The sequence below is a fragment of the Rhineura floridana genome, chromosome 13, assembly GCF_030035675.1.
Source record: "Rhineura floridana isolate rRhiFlo1 chromosome 13, rRhiFlo1.hap2, whole genome shotgun sequence".
NCBI lineage: Eukaryota > Metazoa > Chordata > Lepidosauria > Squamata > Rhineuridae > Rhineura > Rhineura floridana.
The window spans coordinates 1,067,547-1,089,531 of NC_084492.1; the positions used below are offsets into that span (position 1 = coordinate 1,067,547).

General features: G+C 43.8%; 2 protein-coding genes across 5 annotated transcripts in view; one reads left to right on the forward strand and one right to left on the reverse strand.

Moving 5' to 3' along the window:
• ATP6V0D1 (ATPase H+ transporting V0 subunit d1) overlaps nt 1-2,277 on the forward strand; it is a 42,403-nt gene extending 40,126 nt beyond the window's left edge. For 2 of the 3 annotated variants that reach the window (XM_061593653.1, XM_061593656.1), the window contains exon 8: nt 595-2,277. In XM_061593653.1, the coding sequence (XP_061449637.1) occupies nt 595-756 (162 nt within the window). In that variant the 3' untranslated portion in view covers nt 757-2,277. The remainder of the gene's footprint in view (nt 1-594) is intronic. The other variant, XM_061593654.1, reaches the window with a different exon arrangement.
• A 15,356-nt stretch (nt 2,278-17,633) lies between these two features.
• HSD11B2 (hydroxysteroid 11-beta dehydrogenase 2) overlaps nt 17,634-21,985 on the reverse strand; it is a 70,392-nt gene continuing 66,040 nt past the window's right edge. For both annotated transcript variants that reach the window (XM_061594022.1, XM_061594023.1), the window contains exons 4-5: nt 21,428-21,565; nt 17,634-20,877 (exon numbers count right to left, since the gene is read on the reverse strand). In XM_061594022.1, coding sequence (XP_061450006.1) covers nt 20,513-20,877; nt 21,428-21,565 — 503 coding nt within the window. In that variant the 3' untranslated portion in view covers nt 17,634-20,512. The remainder of the gene's footprint in view (nt 20,878-21,427; nt 21,566-21,985) is intronic.

Genomic DNA, 21,985 nt, shown 5'->3' on the forward strand with positions numbered 1-21,985 from the left:
CAGGCAGCAGCAGGTGATTTGAAAGGCCAGTCAAAGCAGGCCCTGTTGAGCTAGATGCACCTCCTCCGGCTCTTAGCCACTCAGAAGCCTTGGGTCGAAACGAGTGCTTTAAATTGTCCCTGGCAGTAGGCTGGGAACCTGTGCTGATTTAGAGCTAGCAAGAGGGGATGCCTCTCTCCAGCCCCTGTGCACTCTTGCTGCTCCCATGAGTGATGGTGGCCAAGTGATCTCTGCCCAGGAGAGGTCACTGGTGCCACATCACTCTAAGTGGTTGGGAGGTGTAATGTGAGGGTCAGTATGGGCTCTGCCCGGTGGATTCTTTCCCCTGGGGGGGGTGCCTTGCAAGGCAGTTCCAGGGAGCAGAGCCATGGACCCACCAAACATGTTCCTGGCACCATTTTGGATCCTCTTTGTGCTTGCCAAGGGGCACTTTCACAAAATGCAAACGCTGGATTAAGTCCAGCCAGAGGAGAGGATGGGTGGATTTTCCTCTTAGCTGTCTGGGTTTTGCTGGGACATGCTTGGGCCGTGTCTCTGTGGGGAAAGAGTGCCTGGTAGGACAGTCTTTGCTCACATAGCATCTGCTCTTCACAGGTGAAGCTGAACAAGCTGGCTTTCCTCAACCAGTTCCACTTTGGCGTCTTCTATGCTTTTGTGAAGCTGAAAGAGCAAGAATGTCGCAACATTGTGTGGATTGCCGAATGCATTGCCCAGCGCCACCGAGCAAAGATAGACAATTACATTCCTATCTTCTAAGTCCTTCTCCCCTGCCTGGCGAGCCCCACAGATTCCTCCCATCCCTTTTCCCAAGTTCCAGGCCTGGATGTATCTTTTGGAGGACCACAAAGGGGGAGGAGCCTGAGGAATGTTGTCAGGACACCCCCCCTTTGCTCCCATGGGTGTCGCTGCCCCCTTCATAATTGTAACGTGTCACTGTATATGCTTTATGTAGATTGTTGGGTATTTAAGTTAACTCTCCTAAGTGTGCCCTTATGTGACACTTTGTTAGGCAGCACAATGTAATGTGTGAACTTGGCGATGAAGTACTTTGCATCTCGTGCCGACTGTGAGCATCTGCATGTCTTGGCAGCACTTGTGACTCCAGGCTTCGTTGCACCACATTCTTAGACTGATTTAATTCTCCTGGCTCCTCTTCCCAGGGAGCCTCAGAAATTCCAGCCCTGCAGGGGTGGGATGGGGGGGGGCAGGCAAGGAGGAATGTTCTATGGAGAACCCATGTACCTCTGCAGTTACAGCAGCTTCTGGTAGGAAACCATGGCAGCTAAATTGGTTTAAAGCACACTTGTGGTTGTAGGCATACCCTGGCCTGTGGTTGTGGGTTTTTCCATGGACATGCCAGAGGCCTGCTTGGTCTTCCTGCAGAATATTTGCCTGCCTTTGTGGGTGAGGTTTCGTCCCAGGGGGCCTCCCGTAACCTTTCCTTCTCTCTCGTAGGGGGCCTTTCTCTCTTCAAGCAGGCGTTTCTCAGGGGTTTGGGTCCCCTTTCCTTCTGCTACCAGGCCAAAGAGGGGCAACTCAGGGGTGCCCTTTCAGAACTGCCCTTCAAGTGGTATGAAAATGGTCCTGGCTGTTTTTCAGGTCTTCAGTGGAAGACTGCCTGGGCTGCCCAGGTGCAGAAGGGCCCTCCTCCCTCTTTGTGCTCCAGGGCCAGGCCTGAGAATGACCCAGGCTGGTGGTGCAAGGTCCAGGACCCAAGCCCTTGCTTCCTGTGCAGCATGCCAGGCCTGGCAACAGCCTGTGGCTGCACTGACTCCAGGAAAGGCGCCTCTCTCTCTGTTTGGCGTAACCAGGGTCTCTCTGACTTGGCTGAGCCCCCCCCCTTCCGGTGGGTCTGCATTTTTCTTCAGGACATGGGCACTTGCTGTGAGCTGTGCTGGTTTCTGATCCCCTTCCTTCCCTACTCTTTCACAGCCGAAAGGTTGCACCTCCTCCTCCACCCATGGGTTGGCCTTGGCTGCTCTGTTCTCCGATGTGATACATGGGCATTGGCCTCTTCGGTTACAGGCCCTTTGGAAAGGTATGTCTCCAGCCCGCTCAGGCGCCAGACTGCCTCTTCTCGTGGGTTTCTGTTACTGAGTTCCTTTGTGTGGGGCATGGCTGCTGGGGGTGGGGCACCTTTCTCTGATCAACATGTGTAGAAAGATGTTGTTTCCAGTGGGTCACCCTTGCTCAGAGAGTGACCGTGCTCCAAGTGTTTTGTGTGCTGTTCATTACCTTTCTCTTAAGCTGTGACAATAAATGATCTACCAAAATGACTGCATCTGCCTGCTGTTTGGCTTGCACCTCTGAGACGCAGCTCTTTCTCGGCCAGGAGTCCGAGTTGCTTGGCCCAGCATTAGAGAAGTTTCTAGCAGGGAAATAAGGCTGCACTTTCCTGTCCTGAAACTTTGCCAGTGGATTAGAAATCTCAAAAGAAACACCCACAGACGTCCTGCTATGGGGAGAAATTCCTGTACCTGCATGAACAGTTGGAGGGCTTGGAACGTGCTGCAGGATCCTCCCCAACACTCAGGGGCTCTTTGGACCTGGGAATGCAATCCCTAGAGGGAGGAAGCTTGACAAGCACTGGCCTAGGTCTCATGAGGCCCAGAGGTCTCGTCTCCAGCCCTTGACAGAGCTGCAGGATCCAGGGGAGTCCAGTCTGTGGTGTCATATCTATGCCAGCTTGCCATTCTAGGTAGGGACGGGCACCCATGTCCTCCCAGATGTTGCTGGTATTCCTGACCATTGGCTGTGCCAGCTGGGATGAGAATTGGATTCCAACAGCCTCTGGAGGGGCACCTGGTAGTCACCCTTGTTCTGAATGAAATAAACCAAAACTTTGTCAACCTTCTTTGCAGAGGAGTTCCTCCTACTGCTGCCAGAGTTTAACCCAACAGAGACCAGCACCTTTTCCTCTTAAGTAATTAATCTTTTCCTAGAGCTTCCCAGGTGGGGTTGAGGAGACAGGAAGGTGGCAAATAGCCTGTTGTGTGCTTTAAGAGGAGAGGTGCCAGAAGATGCCCCTGGTCTTGTTTTGGGTTTAGGCTGCCCTATTTATTTAAAAAGACTTCATGTGCTCCTTTTCAAGGCAAAGCAGCTTAAAACAATGAAACTACCAATATAAAAAATATATTTCTAAAACCAAGAATAAAACTGTTTTAATTTGTGAATCTGAACACTAATAATATCATAATTCTCCAACAAAACATGATTTGGGGAAGGCCAAGAGAAGCAAAAGAGCCTTGAATGCCTTCGGGAAAGTTGTGCTGTACTTTTGCCTGCTGTAGCAGTAATAGGAGGGAGCACCAAAGATGTGCACCCACCCCATGGGCCTCAGGGGAGACTCTCCATCTAAGATCCACTTGTATGGGCAGGATCATACGAGCCCAGGTGGTCCCTCAGACAGCAGTGGGGAAACTACGGAGCAGCACATCTAATTAGGTCCAGCAGGTGTCCTGATTGGGCCTGGGAAACTGTTTTCCTCAAGCCATGGCCACCTGGCCCACACCTGGGGCAGGTAAAGATTCCATTGAAAAGGAACAACCAGGAGCCCTAAAATGTACCCCTGATGGTTCTTTGGCAAGCAGGGCTTGTATAGGTTACCTTTTAAGTTTGGCATCAAATGCAAGCCTTGCTGGGATTGGTTCCAGTTGGGAGCTCCCAGTTGGCCAACCCTTTCTGAAAGTGGAGCTCAAGTCTACATCAGCCCCACTTGGATTGGCTGGGACCTCCCTTTGTACCACAGCTTGATGTCAAGTGAGAAGAGGGTAACACCCAATTATTTAACTAAAACAGAGAGATAAGGACACAATAAGGTCACTGTGAGCTAGGAGCCAAATCCTGGAATAACTTTGTTATATGTGCCTTCAAGTCGATTACAACTTATGGCAACCTTATGAATCAGTGACCTCCAAGAGCATCTGTCGTGAACCACCCTGTTCAGATCCTGTGGCTTCCTTTATGAAATCAATCCATTTCTTCTTTGGCCTTCCTCCCCTTTTTCTACTCCCTTCTGTTTTTCCCAGCATTATTGTCTTTTCTAGTGAATCATGCCTTCTCATGTGTCCAAAGTATGATAACCTCAGTTTCATCATTTTAGCTGCTAGTGACAGTTCTGGTTTAATTTGTTCTAACACCCAGTTATTTGTCTTTTTCGCAGTCCATGGTATGCACAAAGCTCTCCTCCAACACCACATTTCAAATGAGTTGATTTTTCTCTTACCCGCTTTTTTCACTGTCCAACTTTCACATACATACGTAGAGATTGGGAATACCATGGTCTGAATTTAGTGTTCAGTGATACATCTTTGCATTTGAGGACCTTTTCTAGTTCTCTCATAGCTGCCCTCCCCAGTCCTAGCCTTCTTCTGATTTATTGACTATTCTCTCCATTTTGGTTAATGACTGTGCTGAGGTATTGATAATCCTTGACAAGTTAAATGTCTTTATTGTCACCTTTAAAGTTACATTAATCTTCTGTTGTCATTACTTTAGTCTTCTTGATGTTCAGCTGTAGTCCTGCTTTTGTGCTTTCCTCTTTAACTTTCATCAGCATTCGTTTCAAATCATTACTGGTTTCTGCTAGTAGTATGGTATCGTCTGCATATCTTAAATTATTGATATCTCTCCCTCCAGTTTTCACACCTCCTTCATCTTGGTCCAGTCCTGCTTTCCGTATGATATGTTCTGCGTACAGATTAAACAAATAGGGTAATAAAATACACCCCTGTCTCACACCCTTTCCGATGGGGAACCAATCGGTTTCTCCATATTCTGTCCTTACAGTAGCCTCTTGTCCAGAGTATAGGTTGCTCATCGGGAGCTGAATTCTAGGGGTGGGAAGCCTATAGAAACACTTCCCTAACAGGAAAGCTTGAAGGGACACAATAAACCAGGCTAAACTCCAATTTTGGAGAAGGGGTAAAAAGGAAACTGCACCAATACATACAGTGGGAGAGTCAGCTCAGTTTTTAAAACAAGGTGTTTTCCTACATGAAAAAGGGTTGGGCTGTTCTAGGTGGGGTGGAAAAAGATTCACCTGGAAGTTTTAGTCTCCTTTGTAGATTAACTGGGCTAGTTTGTCCAGGCCAGAGTACAAGGCACCTCTTTACACTACAGGGGAACTTGCATTGATAAAAGTGTGTTGCCAGCACTTAAAATAAAAATAAAGGCTAGTTAGCTTTTCTCAGTATCATTAGTAAAAGTTTTTAAACAGGCCTCTCTGAGGAAGGAAGTCTGAGTTAATCCTGAATGGACGGTTGAGCCATCAGTCTCACTTAACCCACTACCTTTGTGCACTTTGTTGCACTTCCCAACTCCAGGGCATTAAACTGATTTAAGAGCAGGGATTTAAGCCACTCCCCCAGAACTCATTGGCTGGCACCAGTAACTGGGAGGAAGCAGCTACACACACACTTAGACACCCTAGCAAGGGAGGGAGCCCCAGTGGATGAAGTGCCAAGGCCATAGTGGAAGAGCATCAAGGCAAGTTCAGCAGCAGGGCAAGGAGGACAGGTCACCCCACTCTGCCCTTCTGTTCCTTGACTTGAACAAAACCTTAGCTCTCAATAAACTACAAAATCAATTATGCAGGTAGGAAGCCAGCAGGGGTGCAGGGGCTTTCCAGTGTTTTGCACTGTTTGTAACATGTACAACTCTCTACCTGTTGGACAGAAGTCGTGGGTGTGCGCTCAGTGCAATGATTCCTGGCTCTTGGAAAACAAATTTGTTTTCTTAGGCCAAGGTTTCCTTAGACCTGATGATGCTGAGAGAGGCAGAGAGCTTTGTGGACAAGGCATTCACAGACATTATAGGTGTGTCCTGCTATCATGGAGAATAAGGGCCTTGGCGAATGAGGCCTTCCTCGTCTCTCCAAGGAAGATGGGAATGGTCCCTTAGAAAGGGCCCATTCCTTGGGGGATGAACAGATATCCTCTCATACTGAGGATACTTCTCCAGAGGATGGATTTTTGTAGTGGGTGACTCGATTATTAGGAACATAATAGGTCCCCCTCCAGGATGCACCCCCTATGGTGAGGGGGTTTGAGAGTGTTGAAGAAGCTAAGAGCACTGCTGTCAGGAGTCTAGACCAAGAGGCTAGACTCCTAGCAGGGGCACCCAAGGTGGAATGGTCAAACCTGGAACACCAGACTAAGATGCATCCAAATTCGGAGGAAGGCAATGATAAACCACCTCTGAATATCTCTTACCATGAAAACCCTATGAACAGAGTATCCAAAATGCAACATGAGATAGTGCTGGAAGATGAGACCCCCCAAGTCAGAAGGCATTCACCCAGCTACTGGGGAAGAACAAAGGACAAGTTCGAATAGTGCTATGACTAATGACGCAGCTGGGTCACAGCCAAAAGGAAGCCCAGAGGCTGATGTGCACAGATGCGAAAGGAGAGTCAGGAGTTGTACGACACACACAAATAGGAACATGGAATGTGAGAAGCATAAACCAGGGAAAGTTAGAAATTGTCAAGCAAGAAATGGAATGCATCAACATTACAATACTTGATGTGAGTGAATTAAAATGGATGGGAATGGGACATTTTCAATCAGGCAACTACAAAATATTTTATGCAGGAAATGAGAAATCAAGAAGAAACAGGGTTGCTTTAATAGTGAGAAGTGATGTAGCAAAAGCAATTAGGAGCTACAATGCAAGGTCTGAGCAAGTTATATCAATGAGATTAAATGGGAAACCTATTAACAACCATCATCCAAGTCTATGCTCCAACGGCAAACACAGAAGAAGAGGAATTGGAGAGATTTTATGCAGAAGTACAGGAAAAAAACTGATCACACACTAAAACAAGATCTGCTGATAATCATGGGGGATTGGAATGCAAAAGTAGGGAACAGAGAAGAATTAGGAATTGTGGGGAAATGGGGCCTAGGAGACAGAAATGAAGCAGGAGAAAGACTTTTTGAATTCTGTGAAGCTAATAATTTGTTTCTTGCCAACACATTTTTTGAGCAACCAAAAAGATGACTGTACACGTGGACTTCACCAAATGGTCAATATAGGAATCAAATTGATTATATAATTGGTAGCAGAAGATGGAGAAGTTCCATACTTTCTGTAAAAACAAGATCAGGAGCAGACTGTGGTACCAATCATGAACTGGTCGTATCGAAAATCAGAGTAAAGCTAAAGAAGACCAACAAAGCAATCATAATGCCAAAATACAATTTAAATAACATCCCAGAAGAATATAAAGATCAAATAAGGAACAGGTTTGAGGCTTTAAACTTAGTTGACAGAGAACCAGAACTATGGAATGAAGTCAGAGACATTATCAGGGAAGAATGCAAAAAGACAATACCTCTAGTGAAAAAGAAAGACCTCAATGAATGACTGAAGAAACTCTTGAAATGGTTAAAGAAAGAAGGAAAGCAAAAGCAAAAGGAGATAGAAACACAGTCAGAACCCTAAATACAATAATACAGCGACTGGTACGTAGGGACAAAGAGAACTACTACAATAGTTATTGTATAGAAATAGAAGAGGACAACAAAAAGGGTAGAACAAGAGCCCTGTTTCAAAAGATTAGAGAAATGAAAGGGAAATTTAAACCAAGAGTAGGGATGTTGAATAATCAACAGGGGAACACACTGACTGACCAAGATGAAATAAAAGGAATATGGAAGCAATACACTGAAGAACTCTATAAAAGAGATGCCAGGATGACAGTCATTCACAGAGGAACCTTATGATGAAGAACCAGACATTTTAGAATGCGAGGTGAAAACTGCTCTTAAAATACTTGGAAGAAAAAAATCTCCAGGACTAGATGACATACCAATAGAGTTGCTACAAGCTACTGAGACTGAATCTGTCCAAATTTTGACAAAAATTTGTCAAGAAATATGGAAAATTAGACAATAATGGAAGAGACCAAGGAATTTCAGAAGGAAAGCTTTTGTGTAGATCATGAAAAACTATGGAATGCTTTAAAAGCAATGGGGGTGCCACAGCATCTGATTGTCCTGATGCGCAACCTATACTCTGGACAAGAGGCTACTGTAAGGACAGAATATGGAGAAACCGATTGGTTCCCCATCGGAAAGGGTGTGAGACGGGTGTATTTTATCACCCTATTTATTTAATCTATACGCAGAACATATACAGAAAGCAGGATTGGACCAAGATGAAGGCGGTGTCAAAATTGGAGGGAGATATGCAGACGATACCATACTACTAGCAGAAACCAATAATGATCTGAAACAAATGCTGATGAAAGTTAAAGAGGATATGTCGAAAAATGGCGCCCTGAGCAGGAGACGTGTTATCTACGACTCCACAGTAGCATAAACTAATACAGCTAAAATACAACTAAAGAACAACATAGAAGGGTACAGCTGCTGACATTCCTTACTGCTGCTGAGGCAAGTTTTCTTTCTCTTATCATGGCAGATAAATTCAAAGTCTAATTATCCTGAAGGAGAGGAATGCTGAATTATAGCTGCAAGCGCACGGACATAAAGATATATATAGAGAACTATCTTACTAAACTTTAAAAGCAACTTAACTTACTTAATTCACTTTTACAAGATCTTTAAGAATATTAAGGTGATTAACAATGGTGCTTACTAGAAATGCATGCAGAGTGTTGGGTGTTTCTCTCATGACTGAGCTGCCAGCGTCTTCTGCTGGGCATGGGACTCTCCCTAACTATAAACAAACTGAAATTACGCAGTTTTATAAAAGGGAGAGCAATGAATTTAAAAGTGGAGAAAGGAAAGTAACAACAATAACATCTGACTTTAAATCAGGGGTGGATGGAGATGACTTTGATATGTCCCTGTGTAGCACAAAGTTATTGACCTGGAGGCAAGAAGATCTATCCTGTCCTAACTTAAATGAAGAGTTAAAATGTGCTGAGCAACTTACTGGGTTTACAACCTCTCCCTCTCTACAGTCAAAAGAATTGATAGATAACCTATCTACTGCAACCTCAATGCCTTCCTTAGAATCTACCTACAGAGAACCATTAATAGAATCTTTGACTCTTAGAAATCTAGAAACAATACTACCAACAATGTCCTCCTCATTAATAAGGAACTCTTCTATTTATTTATTATTTATTCGACTTATTAGTCGCTTATCTGGCTGAATTGTCAGCCACTCTAAGCGACGTACAAAGCAGAACATGCAAACATCAAAACATTAAGAGACTAACAATAAAAACTAACAATAACGGAAAAGCTAAAAAAACAGGAACAGCAAACCAAAAACATTCATCTTCCTGGTAAAGGACAGTCCCCAAACAAATGTCACTAAGAGCAGGGGTGGGGGGCAAGGCAGGTGGAAATGCTTGCCCCTTGATGGTCCCAGCACAGTCTCATCCCTGCAGCAGCCTAAACACTTCTAAACACTTGGATCTTAGTGCTTGTGAGTTTATAGACTACATAGATGCCCTATACAAAGACCAAGGAAAAGCTGATGAATTATATAAATTGGCTAAAAGCATACCTAGCTATGAAACTCATCATCAGCTCAAGAATAATTCATCAACAGCAGAATGGCCTGTACTGGTGACCCAATACCTATCCCAAATAGTAACATATATTGCAACATTAACAGAGCTTACTACTAAAATAGATCTACAAACAAACTATCCTAAAACTAATAAGACATATAGATCTCAAGCCTCTCAAACCAAGGTTAAGAAAAGGAGGTTAAATGCCAAGAACAAGATCCCTAAGAAAGCAAGATCTGACCAGCAAACTAAAAAGAGCAAAAATATGAAAAACCCTAAAATACCCAGGAAATCACATATGAATTTCAGAAAGTTATACAATAAACTGGATTCTTCATGACAAATAAAAGAAAAGACAAAGAAGAAAAAGAGATCAAAGCTGGATAAGAAATCTACAATCCCTCGGACGATAGAGCATCCTCAGGATACTAATATTGACATATTGACCCAAAAACCACTTCAAGAGACTTTAATGCAAAAAGAAGAAAGGTTGAATTACAACACACCTAGCCAAGAACAGCTATACTATAGTAATAACAAGGGGAAGACAACGACTCAGCTACAACAAAGGCATTGGAATTTGGTTTTAAACCCAAATAAATTAGTTTTTTCAAACTACCCCAAACCCAAAGGACTTCTTTCACAAACTCAACGTAGAATTCACCTATGGGAAGTAATTCAGACCATGGCTCCTAATATCATTGATATAAATGCAATTACAACAGTGCAATATTATTTTCATAATTATATTTCGGCTAAAGCAATTGTTACTTTTCAAGACCCTAGAATTACTAAACTCTTATATAACAACAAAAAGAGGTTTGAACACCATCTTATAGGACTCTCAAGGTACTTTGAAAATCAAGCCTTACCACAAAGCCTCCTCAATCCCTCATCCACCCATTTGAATCTACGAATTCAACCGATTTCATCTTTGGTGGATAAGAGAAGAAAGAGTGACAATCTTTCCACCATAGACTCAGTTGATCGTTATTTACTCAACATAGGTAATACATCGAATATTCTGCCAGAAGAAAAACTTCTTCAAGATTTATATCCCGATTTTACTTCGGAGCAACAGATGGAGACCATCATTAGGTTGAAAAAGTTAATACAGACTTTAGAAAATAGCAGAAAACCATCTATGCTACTAGATGCCCAGAGATCTCCACCTAATCCTAATCCAGGGGATAGTCTAAACCCCTACCTGGAGTATAAAATGCCACAACCATTAGATATTAATCTCTTAAATTCTTCCACACTGCTTACCTCTTTTTCCCTACCCTATCGATCTTCAGCGGATAATATAACTGAAGGCGTAGATCCTATTGTAATCAGACAGATTGAACATAATGAAACAAAGACACAGAAACAGAAACCTACATGTTCTACTACGAACTGACTTAAACTAAATCCTAAAACGAAGCCACTAAAAATAATATCTTGGAATATTGCCGGATGGAGCCGTAATTCCATCAACCAAGATACGAAAACCTTCCTGGCTTCCTATGATATAATAACTTTGCAAGAAGCCTGGATTACAAATGAACCGACACTAGAAGGCTTTCTTTCCTTCTTTATACATGCAATACCTAGCGAAAAAGGAGGCAGACCCAAAGGTGGGATCTGTACATTTATATCTAATTCCTTGAAGGTTAAGACCACAATCTCCGGGAAGTTACAAGATCTCGCTATTGCTCTTACCCTGGATTTTACGAAATTCTCAGTGATACTTATTAATACATATTTACCACCTGCTCGAAATAATAATATAGCCAATGAAAGAATTGTACAGTTGGAGAATTTTATTTCGAAACTGATGATGGAAAATCCAGAAAAACATTTGATCGTACAAGGCGATTTTAACGCCCGAATTGGCCCTTCAGATAAGGCTTTATACCAAAAATACCACCAACTATTTTTACTACCATCGGAGATTTTAAATATTCCTGCTCGCTCCTCAAAAGATAGTGGAATAAACTACGCTGGCCTGTTATTGATAAAGATGAGCAATGAAGCAAATTTGATTTTGCTCAATGGGCGAACCCAGGATGACATTCCATGCGGATTCACTTACCATGCAACAAACGGATCATCCCTCATTGACTTGATATTCGTCTCAACAGATCTTTTTTTATTGATAAATAAATTACATATTGAATATCGGCCAGAAAGTGACCACTTACCTGTGACAATAGAAATTAACTTTGATTCAAAGGATCTTCATTTACCTCATAAAACATTCACTAATAATGATGTAGAACTCCATTCAACTAGGGTTAAATGGTTACCTAAGCTTAGCACTGAGATATACAATATGCTAAACTCTCCATCTACTCTTAAAATAAAAGATGATCTCTTGGAAGCCATTTCTTCCAATACCTTCTTTTCCACTTTTCAAGAACTTATGATAAATGTTCAAACAATTATACATAAAAATATGAGCATTCGAGCACCCCCTGGCTGTTTAAAATCTAAACCATGGTTTGATGATCAATGTGTCCTAATTAAAAAACAAATGATAAACATCTATCAGAGAGCTATTACTACAGGGGCCCGTGAGGATTTGCACGAGTATCGTGAAATAAAGAAAAAATATAAGATCCTCATTAAGAATAAAAAAACAACAAGAAAGAGACTGCTTATGGCGGAATCTACTTGAAGCTGCCAAATTAAAAAATTCCAGCAAATTCTGGAGTCTTGTTACATCATATTGGCCAAAATCACAATTTCAAAATACTGTAAATGTACCAGCTCATATCTGGGAAAAATTCTTTTATAACTTATATTTAGACCAAATGGATTCAAGCCCAATAATATATTTGTTAAATGAGAGCATGCAGGAATGGCCCCCAGTTAGTAATCAAGAAATTATGTATTTAATTTCAAATCTGAAACCCAATAAAGCTCCTGGGCCAGACAACATTCCATCTGAAGTCTTCAAATCAAATGCAAACTGGTGGGCGCCTGTACTTGCCTCATTATTCACATATATTGATTCAACGTTAGAAGTGCCAGAAAATTGGGGTCTCGCTACAATCGTACCTATATACAAGAAAGGACCTGCCAATGACCCGGCTAACTATAGACCGATTAGTCTGATAAACATAATCAGTAAACTGTATGCAGCACATCTCCATATAAAATTAGTTGAATGGCTCAAACAAAACAAGATCTTAGCTATAGAGCAAGCAGGATTTTGTACCAAACGATCAATTTTTGATCATATTTTGGTACTACATCATTTAATTGATAAATATGCAGCTAGAAAAAATGGAATCCTCTATGCAGCATTCATAGACCTAAAAGCTGCATTTGATTCCATATCTCGTCCCCGTCTTTGGTCGAAATTAAAATACCTTGACATGGATAGACGACTCCTGGCTTTAATTCAGGGTCTTTATAGTAATACATCGCTACAAATAAGATGTAGTGCTAAGGGCCATCTATCTAAACCAGTGCCAACATCCAAAGGCGTCAAACAGGGCTGTGTACTTGCGCCTGTTTTATTTAATATTTACATCAATGATATAGTACAACAGCTAGCATCTGTCCCTGCTCGTTCTCCCATCTTAGCCAAGAAATCAAGGAACATTTTACTATATGCAGATGATATAGATCTACTCTCTCGAACCTCCGTCGGTCTAAAACGTCTTTTAAATAGCCTGGTAGATTACTGTTCTAGTGAGTTATTAACAATAAATTATGAGAAATCCAAAATAATTGCTTTTACCCGTAAGAAGATAAACTATAGTTGGCAGATACAGGGCCAAAAAATAGAACAAGTAAATTCGTTTAAATACCTGGGATATGTATTACATGCATCAGGTAGCTGTCAGTTCCACAATAAACTTGCGATTTTAAATGCGCGAAGAACAATGAAAACTTTATTGGCGTTCTTTTTCTCTAAAGGTGGACAAGCTTTTCTATCAGCTACAAAAATCTTCAATGCTAAAGTAATACCCCAGCTGACCTTTGGCTCTCAAACGAATAAAAATTTGAAATTCAACGAATTTGAATCAACCCAAACTATCTTTTTAAGATCAATTACGGCAATTCCTTCATGTATCCCAAATAACATATTGAGACTGGAAGCTGGAGCATTACTAATTGAAACAAAGATCTGGCTTTCAAGAATTAACACCTGGTTAAAACTTATTTTTGACCCTATCGGACTTGCTCCTGATATCTTAAATGATAACTTTCAGTCTCCATGGGCGGATCTTATAACTGAAAAATTATTAAAAATAGGTTTCTCCACCCAATATGTCCTCTCTCTGGGACATGATGCTGCCTTAGTAAATATTCGTCAGCGCTTGAAAGATTTAGACTTTCAACAACAGCTGTCCTAGTAAAAAATCAAAGGCATAATGCCAAGTTTTTTATTCCAATGCCCTACTTAATGAATCTAGAAGTACCAAAATACCGCAAAGCTTTTGCTTGGATTAGAATGAACACTCTTCCTTCAGCTGTCATGGACGGTAGATATTCTAAAATTCCATACAAAGATAGGATATGTCCCTGTGGAGAAAATGCCGTGGAAGATAATATACATGTTCTTTTCCATTGCATTTTATACAGGAATCTAAGGCACTATTTAATTACTCCCTTGCTCTCCGGTTTCCAGCACAAAAATGAACAATTTTGGTTGGAATACCTATTAAATGACGCATCGCCAAAGATAACTGTACAACTAGCAAAGTTTAGCCTCATTGCACAAAAATTAAGAAATAATTTTATAAAAAATCTCCCAGACCAAGTTTAGTGGGATTTTATTCAGATGAAACAATGAATGTTAAATTGTAATTGTAGCAATTTTTTTTAAAAATTGCTGTTTTTAAACTTACATAATATTTTTATCTATTTTATCCATATTTCACAATATATGTATAATCTACTAAACTTTGTATATAGAATTAATGGGGTATACTGCTGTTAAAATATGTTGTGTTTTTTTATGTTCCTTTGCTGACCATATGGTTGTAATAAACTATCTATCTATCTATCTAAAGTTAAAGAGGAAGTACAAAAGCAGGACTACAGTTGAACATCAAAAAGACTAAAGTAATGACAACAGGAGATTTATGTAGCTTTAAAGTTGACAACGAGGACAATGAACTTGTCAAGGATTATCAATACCTCGGCACAGTCATTAACCAAAATGGAGACAATAGTCAATAAATCAGAAGAAGGCTAGAACTGGGGAGGGCAGCTATGAGAGAACTAGAAAAGGTCCTCAAATGCAAAGATGTATCACTGAACACCAAAGTCAGGATCATTCAGACCATGGTATTTCTGATCTCTGTGTATGGATGTGAAAGTTGGACAGTGAAAAAAGTGGATAAGAAAAAAATCAACTCACTTGAAATGTGTTGGAGGAGAGCTTTGCCATACCATGGACCGCGAAAAAGACAAATACTTGGGTGTTAGAACAAATTAAACCAGAACTATTACTAGAAGCTAAAATGATGAAACTGAGGCTATCATACTTTGGACACATCATGAGAAGACATGATTCACTAGAAAAGGCAATAATGCTGGGAAAAACAGAAGGGAGTAGAGAAAGAGGAAGGCCAAACAAGAGATGGATCGATTCCATAAAGGAAGCCACAGAGCTGAACTTACAAGATCTGAACAGGGTGGTTCACGACAGATGCTGTTGGAGGTCGCTGATTTATAGGGTCGCCATAAATCGTGGTCGACTTGGAGGCACATAACAACAACAAATTAGTAGGGTTGTGATGGGTGTGCAGACCACAGGGTGATTGCCTAGATGATGTCACCCATCATCTTGACAGCCTAGTAGACAGTGCTGGGGAGGAGACAGTGGGGAAATAGAGTCTTTAGGTCCTGGAAGCAAAATTTAGGTTGCTAGATAGAATGCTGAAAGCCAGGACCTGCAAGGTAGCTTTATTTGAAATGCTTCCGGTTCCATGGGCAGGGCCAGCTAGACAGGCACAGCTTTGTAGTGTCAATGCATGGATGAGATTCTGGTGTCGGGAGGAGGGGTTTAGATTTGTTAGGCACTGGGGAACATTTTGGGAGAAGCCAGCCTTATACAAAAGGGACAGGCTCCACTTGAACCAGGATGGGACCAGACCACTGGCACTTCAAATTAAAAAGGTGGCAGAGCAGCCTTTAAACTGATTGAGGGGGGAAAGCCGACAGGAGCCAAGGAGGGTCCCATAAGGAATAAATCTCCCCACTGAGATAAAGAAAAAAAAGATTAAAATTTAAATGTGTTAGGCCTAGAACTAGGCATTTATGTTATTTATTTATTAGATTTATATCCCGCCCTTCCTCCCAGTAGGTGCCCATAGGCATTGTGAGTGCAGGCGCACAGGATATCAATTCAGAAAGGCAAGATTACCACAGGCCAAACCAAAGTGCCAAAGACACTTGAAGAGACCCTGTATACAAGTATTTATTTATGCTAGAAGCCTCTGGACCGAAATGGGCAAAATGTACTGCTTGGTCTTAGAGGACAGCATTGATAGAGTGGGACACTTATCCCTGGATATAAACTACATAGGAAGGACAGGTAAGGATGTATTGGAGGTGGTGTTGCTCTGTATGATCCAAGCTAGAAACCCAAAAAGAGGCAGGCTCCTCCACAGGATTGTTGTGGGCAGTGTCACTGGGCCCCAAGAGTAACTTGATACTGGAGGCATTCTATTGTCCCCCCCAATCAAAATGCTCAGGGCAATCTTGAAATGAGGAATGAAATCAAGGATGCATCCAAACTAGGAAATGTAGTAATGGGTGACTTCAACTACTCTGACATAGACTGGCGACATAGGTGTTCCAGGCATGACAAAGAAACAAAATGTCTAGATACCCTAAATGACTGTTCCCTAGAACAGCTGGTCATGGAACCAACCAGAGGGACAGCGATCCTGGATTTGATCTCAAGTGGCATCCAGGAACTGGCGTGAGTTGTAAGTGTTGTTGAACCAATGGGGAGCAGTGACCACTGTGCTATTAAGTTAAACATACATGTAAATGAAAGTTGAAAGGCAAAGTCAGGACGGTCAAATAACTCCAAAATGCTTGGGAGTTGTTTAAAAACAGTATTAGAAGCTAGAGTGTATATCACAGATCAGGAAAGGTACCACCAGGGCCAAGAGGTTAATGAGCAGAGTCAAAGAAGCTGTTGGAGGGAAGGAGGCGCCCTTCAAAAAAAGTCTTGCCCGAATGAGGAAAATAAAAAGGAACACAAACTCAAGCAAAAGTAGTGCAAGCAGAATTTGAGAAGCACATTGCTAAGAATGTAAAAACCAACAGCTAATGAGATGGTGAGAGATGAAGCTCTAGGCTTAATAGACAAAATAAAAATGGATAAATCGCTAGGTCTGTATAGCATCTACCTGAGAGTTGATTGATAGAACTCAAATGTGAAGTTGCTGACCTTCTAACAAAAATATGTAACTTGTCTCTCCTATCTACCTCCATACCCGAGAACTGGAAAGTGGCCAGTGTAACACCAATCCTTAAAATAGAGCTGGGGGGATCTGCAGTGTGAATATACAAAATAGCAGGGCTGCTCCTCTTCCCCCACTTGCCACATAGCATTGCTCTCTGGAGGGGCACATCCCCCTTCCTGTGAGGTCATTGTGGTGGGTACTGTTGCCTACCATCCCGTCTCCCTGGTGGCAATTGGGGCTCTGCACCTAGCTGACTACTTGCCCCCATTTTCATAGAGAGGAGGAGGACAGGCCTCCTCTTTTCATTGAGCAGCTCTTTCTCCTTTATCCCAACCTTCCTCCCAGGAGATCCAGGTGGTGCACATGCGTTTTCACAGGAGTGGTGTGGAGCAGGAAAGGGTTAATGTGGGTGAGATGAGAGGCCAGGGGAGTCCTGGGCCCCAGAGCTTCAGGGTGCAGGACGATCTGAGCCCTTAGCTTCTCCACAATCCCAGAAACTGCTGTGTGAGGAGGAGGCAAATGCCAAGTATTGAGCAGGGGGTTGGACTTCATGGCCTTATAGGCCCCTTCCAATCCTACTATTCTATGAAGTAACCCCTGAGCTGACTCAAGCCAGAAAGAGTTTTCTCTGCCTGTACCAGGTGCCTGGCTCTGGTATCTGGAACTGAGCACTTTCTTGGATTTGACCAGACTGACAAGAAGATACAGAGCCAAAGTATGAAATAAATTTTATTTTCAAGTGACAATCGTGACCTTGCTCTTTTTGACAAAATTTGCAGACCATCTACCTGAGAGTCCTTGCCCACCTCTGGAGGCCACAAGGGAGGTCCTTCAGGGAGGCCTTTTTGGCTCAGTTCCTGCATGGCTATGAGGCGGTGTGTGTGTGAGGGAGCAGCTTGCAAATGCAAGGGAGACGGCTTTGGCACAGTAGCAAGACATGAATGAGCCCCCACCCTTGGGGTCAGTCACAGACAAAAGGCACTGACTGGGCCCACATGCAGAATCCACAGGCTTGTGGTGCACACTTTTCTACACACTCTAAGCCCTCAGATATCTATGTATTACACCATTTAATTTTCAGTTGTATCAAGGGCCCAATTTGCAGCCTTCATTGATTTTACCTCAGCCTTTGATCTGGTAAATAAAAGTTGGCCATGGTGTAAATTGGCTCCACCTAATATTGGCAAAAGATTTCTTTGGGTCATACAGCTATTGCATCGTAATGCTACAACAAAAGTAAGGGTTGGCCATAACGGCACCTTACATTAGGAAGGCTGCAATCCTAACTATCTACTCAGAAGTAAGTCCTATTGAATTCAATACTAAACAGGATTAGGATTGCAGCCTAACACAGATAAGGAGAAATAACACAGGGTTGTATGCTGGCCCAATTTTTAAAATGTATTTATATGTCTATTTATTTTTATTTTCACGTAAACCACATTGCTATAGAAATGTCATGTTTTTCCTTTTTTCTCCTTGTGTTGGTGGAATGAATGATATTGCCAACAACCTTGAATTATGCTTAAGCAAGCTATGACTTAAATGTTGCTTATATTTGGTTCCCATTCCAGGAAGGAGCAGCTGGACATTAATTACTGTATGGCTAACATTATGGTTTTTGATAACAGACCCCAGAAATATAAATGGCTGTTTGTTGGGCAAGGAAGAGAACAAGTCCAATCTTGATGAAAGTTATTGGAAACAACAACTAACAGCTATTAAAAGTTCCGTTACTAGGACAATCCGTGAGCTCCCAAAACATTATGTAATGAAAGAGGGCAACCAGTGGACCTGTCTGGAAGGTTTTCTCTGTGAAGGCTTCACTCAGTTATTCTATGGGGCCCATCTCTGGGGAAATGGAATAACATTAAATTTGGAAATCTTGCAAAATATTGAATAATGTTTAGCACTCCCTCCTGGGACATGGCCTGCTTTTCTCAGAGCCAAGCTTGGATTACTGTCTGTTGAAACCAGAATTGATCTGCTTTACCTGAGACGGCGGAATAGGATAAATGAAATGGATTCACAGGTGAGTTTTTGGATACAGCCAAATTGACAATGCGACTCATTTTTATTTTGCCCATTGTATGTGGATCCGGGGGGGCGGGACCTGTTACACATTCTGTAACAGATTTTGTAATTGAGCTGTTAATGGATAATCAGTTTCATATCACTTACATGGTGGCTACTGTTTTCAGAACAGCTAAGAAACTAGTGCTGTAAACCCATGAGTCGCCTACAGCAAAGCGTTTCCATTGGCCACACTTGGAGGGGGAACGGGTTGATCTGCCTATCAGTTGCAAAATCTCTTTGAGGCTGAATTTAAAAAGAACCCCAGAACACTCTTGAGCTGATCTACCAGGTTTTACAGTAAAAAGGGCCGGGGTGTGCTCCCATTTTCAGAAGAGCAAGGTGGAGCCTCACTGGAACCAGCAGAACAGGGAGTGTCTCTCTATCCTAGGTGTGCCCTAAAAAATATATGAACTGAATTGATTCATATGGGTAACAAGTATGGCTGATATAGTGTCTTGTTCATAATACTTTATGAATATTGTTAATGTATATTAGAATGCTTGAGGGGTGATTATGTTACATAGATCTGAACTGAGAGGTTGGACAGCCATTTGGCCCTTGTGGCAAAGGCAGATTGTGCTGTCTGAGCCAAAGTTTATGGAGGTATATGACCAGGGCCGGCACCAGAGGGTGGCCAGGTTGAGCCCTGGCTGAGGGTTGTTGGGGCCCAGAAGGGCTCCTGAAGGACTTTTTCTTAGGGTGGGAGGGTGGTGCTCCCTCTCTGTGATCTGTGGCAGTGTTGGGTCCTGCAACCCGACCCTGCTGCGGATCGTGGAGAGGGAGCTCCCAGGCATCCCTCCCAATACAGACAGCATGGGCTTAGATAAGCCTGCACTCACACCCCACCTACCTCTCCTGTCAGTATGAATGCCATGCGTGCTGTTCATGCATGCCTGCCATCATCTAAGATGGTGGCAGGAGCTTCCCTAAGGGGCTGACGCTGATGCCACCACCTTGGTTGATGGCAGGCACATGTGCTACGTGTGCACGTCATTCACACGACATGAGAGGTAGGTGGGGCGCATGGGTGGGCTTATTAGCCCCATGCTGCCTGTTTGGGGGGGCTGTTGGGCTATGGCACTGTGGGCCCAGGGCAGGCTGGTGCCGGCCCTGTATGTGACAAAGCTGAGAGACAGGGAAGCTGTCACTACAGGTTCACAGCAGCACAAGGAAGTGGGGAGGGGAAGCGAAAAGCAAGTCAGGGAGGAGGAGAGGTCGCCATGGCCCCCACCATCACTGCCCTCCCCATGCAAGGCTTGCCCTGCATTCTGTTCCTTGAGGTGAGTGGGTCTCTTCCCAGAATCCTCTTCCTAGAATTGTAGTTCTCACAGTAAGGAAATGGCCGGGATGTGGGTGGGATGCAACCACCGTGGCTTGCCCCAGGGCCAAACGAGAGGGCATCATTTCAGTAGAAGCATGTTTCTCTCTGAGCGAATATGGCAGTGCCTGCTCTGGATGCTGGAGCCTTTCCCAGCTCCCTTTTGTTGCTTGGGTGCCAAAACAACTGCCCAGGAAGCCCTCATTCTCCCTGGGGGGCACTGCCCCCAGGCTTTGGCTGCAGGCCCCGGGGCAGCTCTGGACTGATGAAAAAGGCTTTGAGGAACAGGTTGCGGACAGTGTGGGGCAAGTAATGGTGGATGAAGTACATGAGCCCCAGCCCCCGCCCGGGGTAATATTTCACCAGCGGCCGGGTGGAGAGGAGGCCATCTGTGATGCTCTCCACGACAGGGCTGAGGTCCTCCACGGCACGCTTCATGGAAGCCACAAACTGCTTGTTGATGTCTTCAAGGTATCCCTCCCCGTAGGCCTCCAAGAGGTCAGGGGGCAAAGCGACGAGCAGCTGATCCTTCCTTTCTTTCCAATAGTCAGGATTACAAGTACTACCTGCAAAGAAGGGTTGGGGTGGGCAGAAAGAAGCAGGATCAGAACCCCTTTCCCAAACCACTGAAGAAGGCTAGGCCCCTCCTCCTTGTCCCCCCCCATCTAGGGATCTGGTCTCTAGCGCAACATTCAGCCTCCCAAGAATGTAGGCTTCTGTTTTACAGCAAATGGGGCGGGGGGGGCTTGAAAAGAGATGGGCAAGAGATGGAGAGACCTCAAGAGCCAGACAGCCTCACTTTATGCACTTCCTTCTCCCTCCCCTAGGGATCTTGGAAGTGAATAATGAGGCCAGGCTCTTGGGGCAGCTCAAGGCGCTCCCTTGGGAGCTCCCATGCGAGTTTCCCTTCCCCTAAAAGACCCCTCTGCATCCTCCGGGGGAGGGCAGAGTGTTGACCCCAAAGAGCAAGAAAAGCTGCCCCCCCCCCCCCCGCCATGGCAGGCTGCTCCCCTCCCTCTCTGCTTCTCCTTCCATTGGACAAGAGTCCCATAGCAGACCTTGGAGTGTCTCTCCAAGACACACACACACACAGCAGTGTTCCTGTCATTCTCTTACCGGTTTTGAAATATCCTGGGAAGATGACGCTCACTCGGATCCCCCAGGGTGCCAGTTCGTACTGGAAAGTGTCCATGACAAGGCTAAGAGCAGCTTTGGATGCCCCGTAGCTAGCTAGGCAGGGGTATGGCATGCTACCTGTGGCGGGGGGAGGAGGAGAAAAAGAGGGGTCACTCTAGCCACATCTTCCCTAAGGGAGGGCCGCATATTAGGGAAGGGCTGCCGCTCAATGGCCAAACACCTGCTTTGCATGCAGAAGGCCCCAAATTCAATCCCAGCAGCATCTCCTGGCCTGACACCATGGATGCTGCTGCTGCTGCCAGTCAGCAGAGAGGGTGCTGAGCCGGGTGAACTGCTGATCTGACATTGCCAAAGGCAGCTTCCTCTGCTGGGCTGCAGGCAAAGTACAGAGGGCACTGCAGGGGCATTCTGGGGCCACTGCCAATGGAACTGGGAAGGGCTACAAGTGGCTTGGCTGTGACTGTCTGGCACATCTGGTGGCCCTAGCAGGCTGTAGCTGTAGGCAGAGCACGTTTCTTGCCTGCCAGAGTGCAGAGA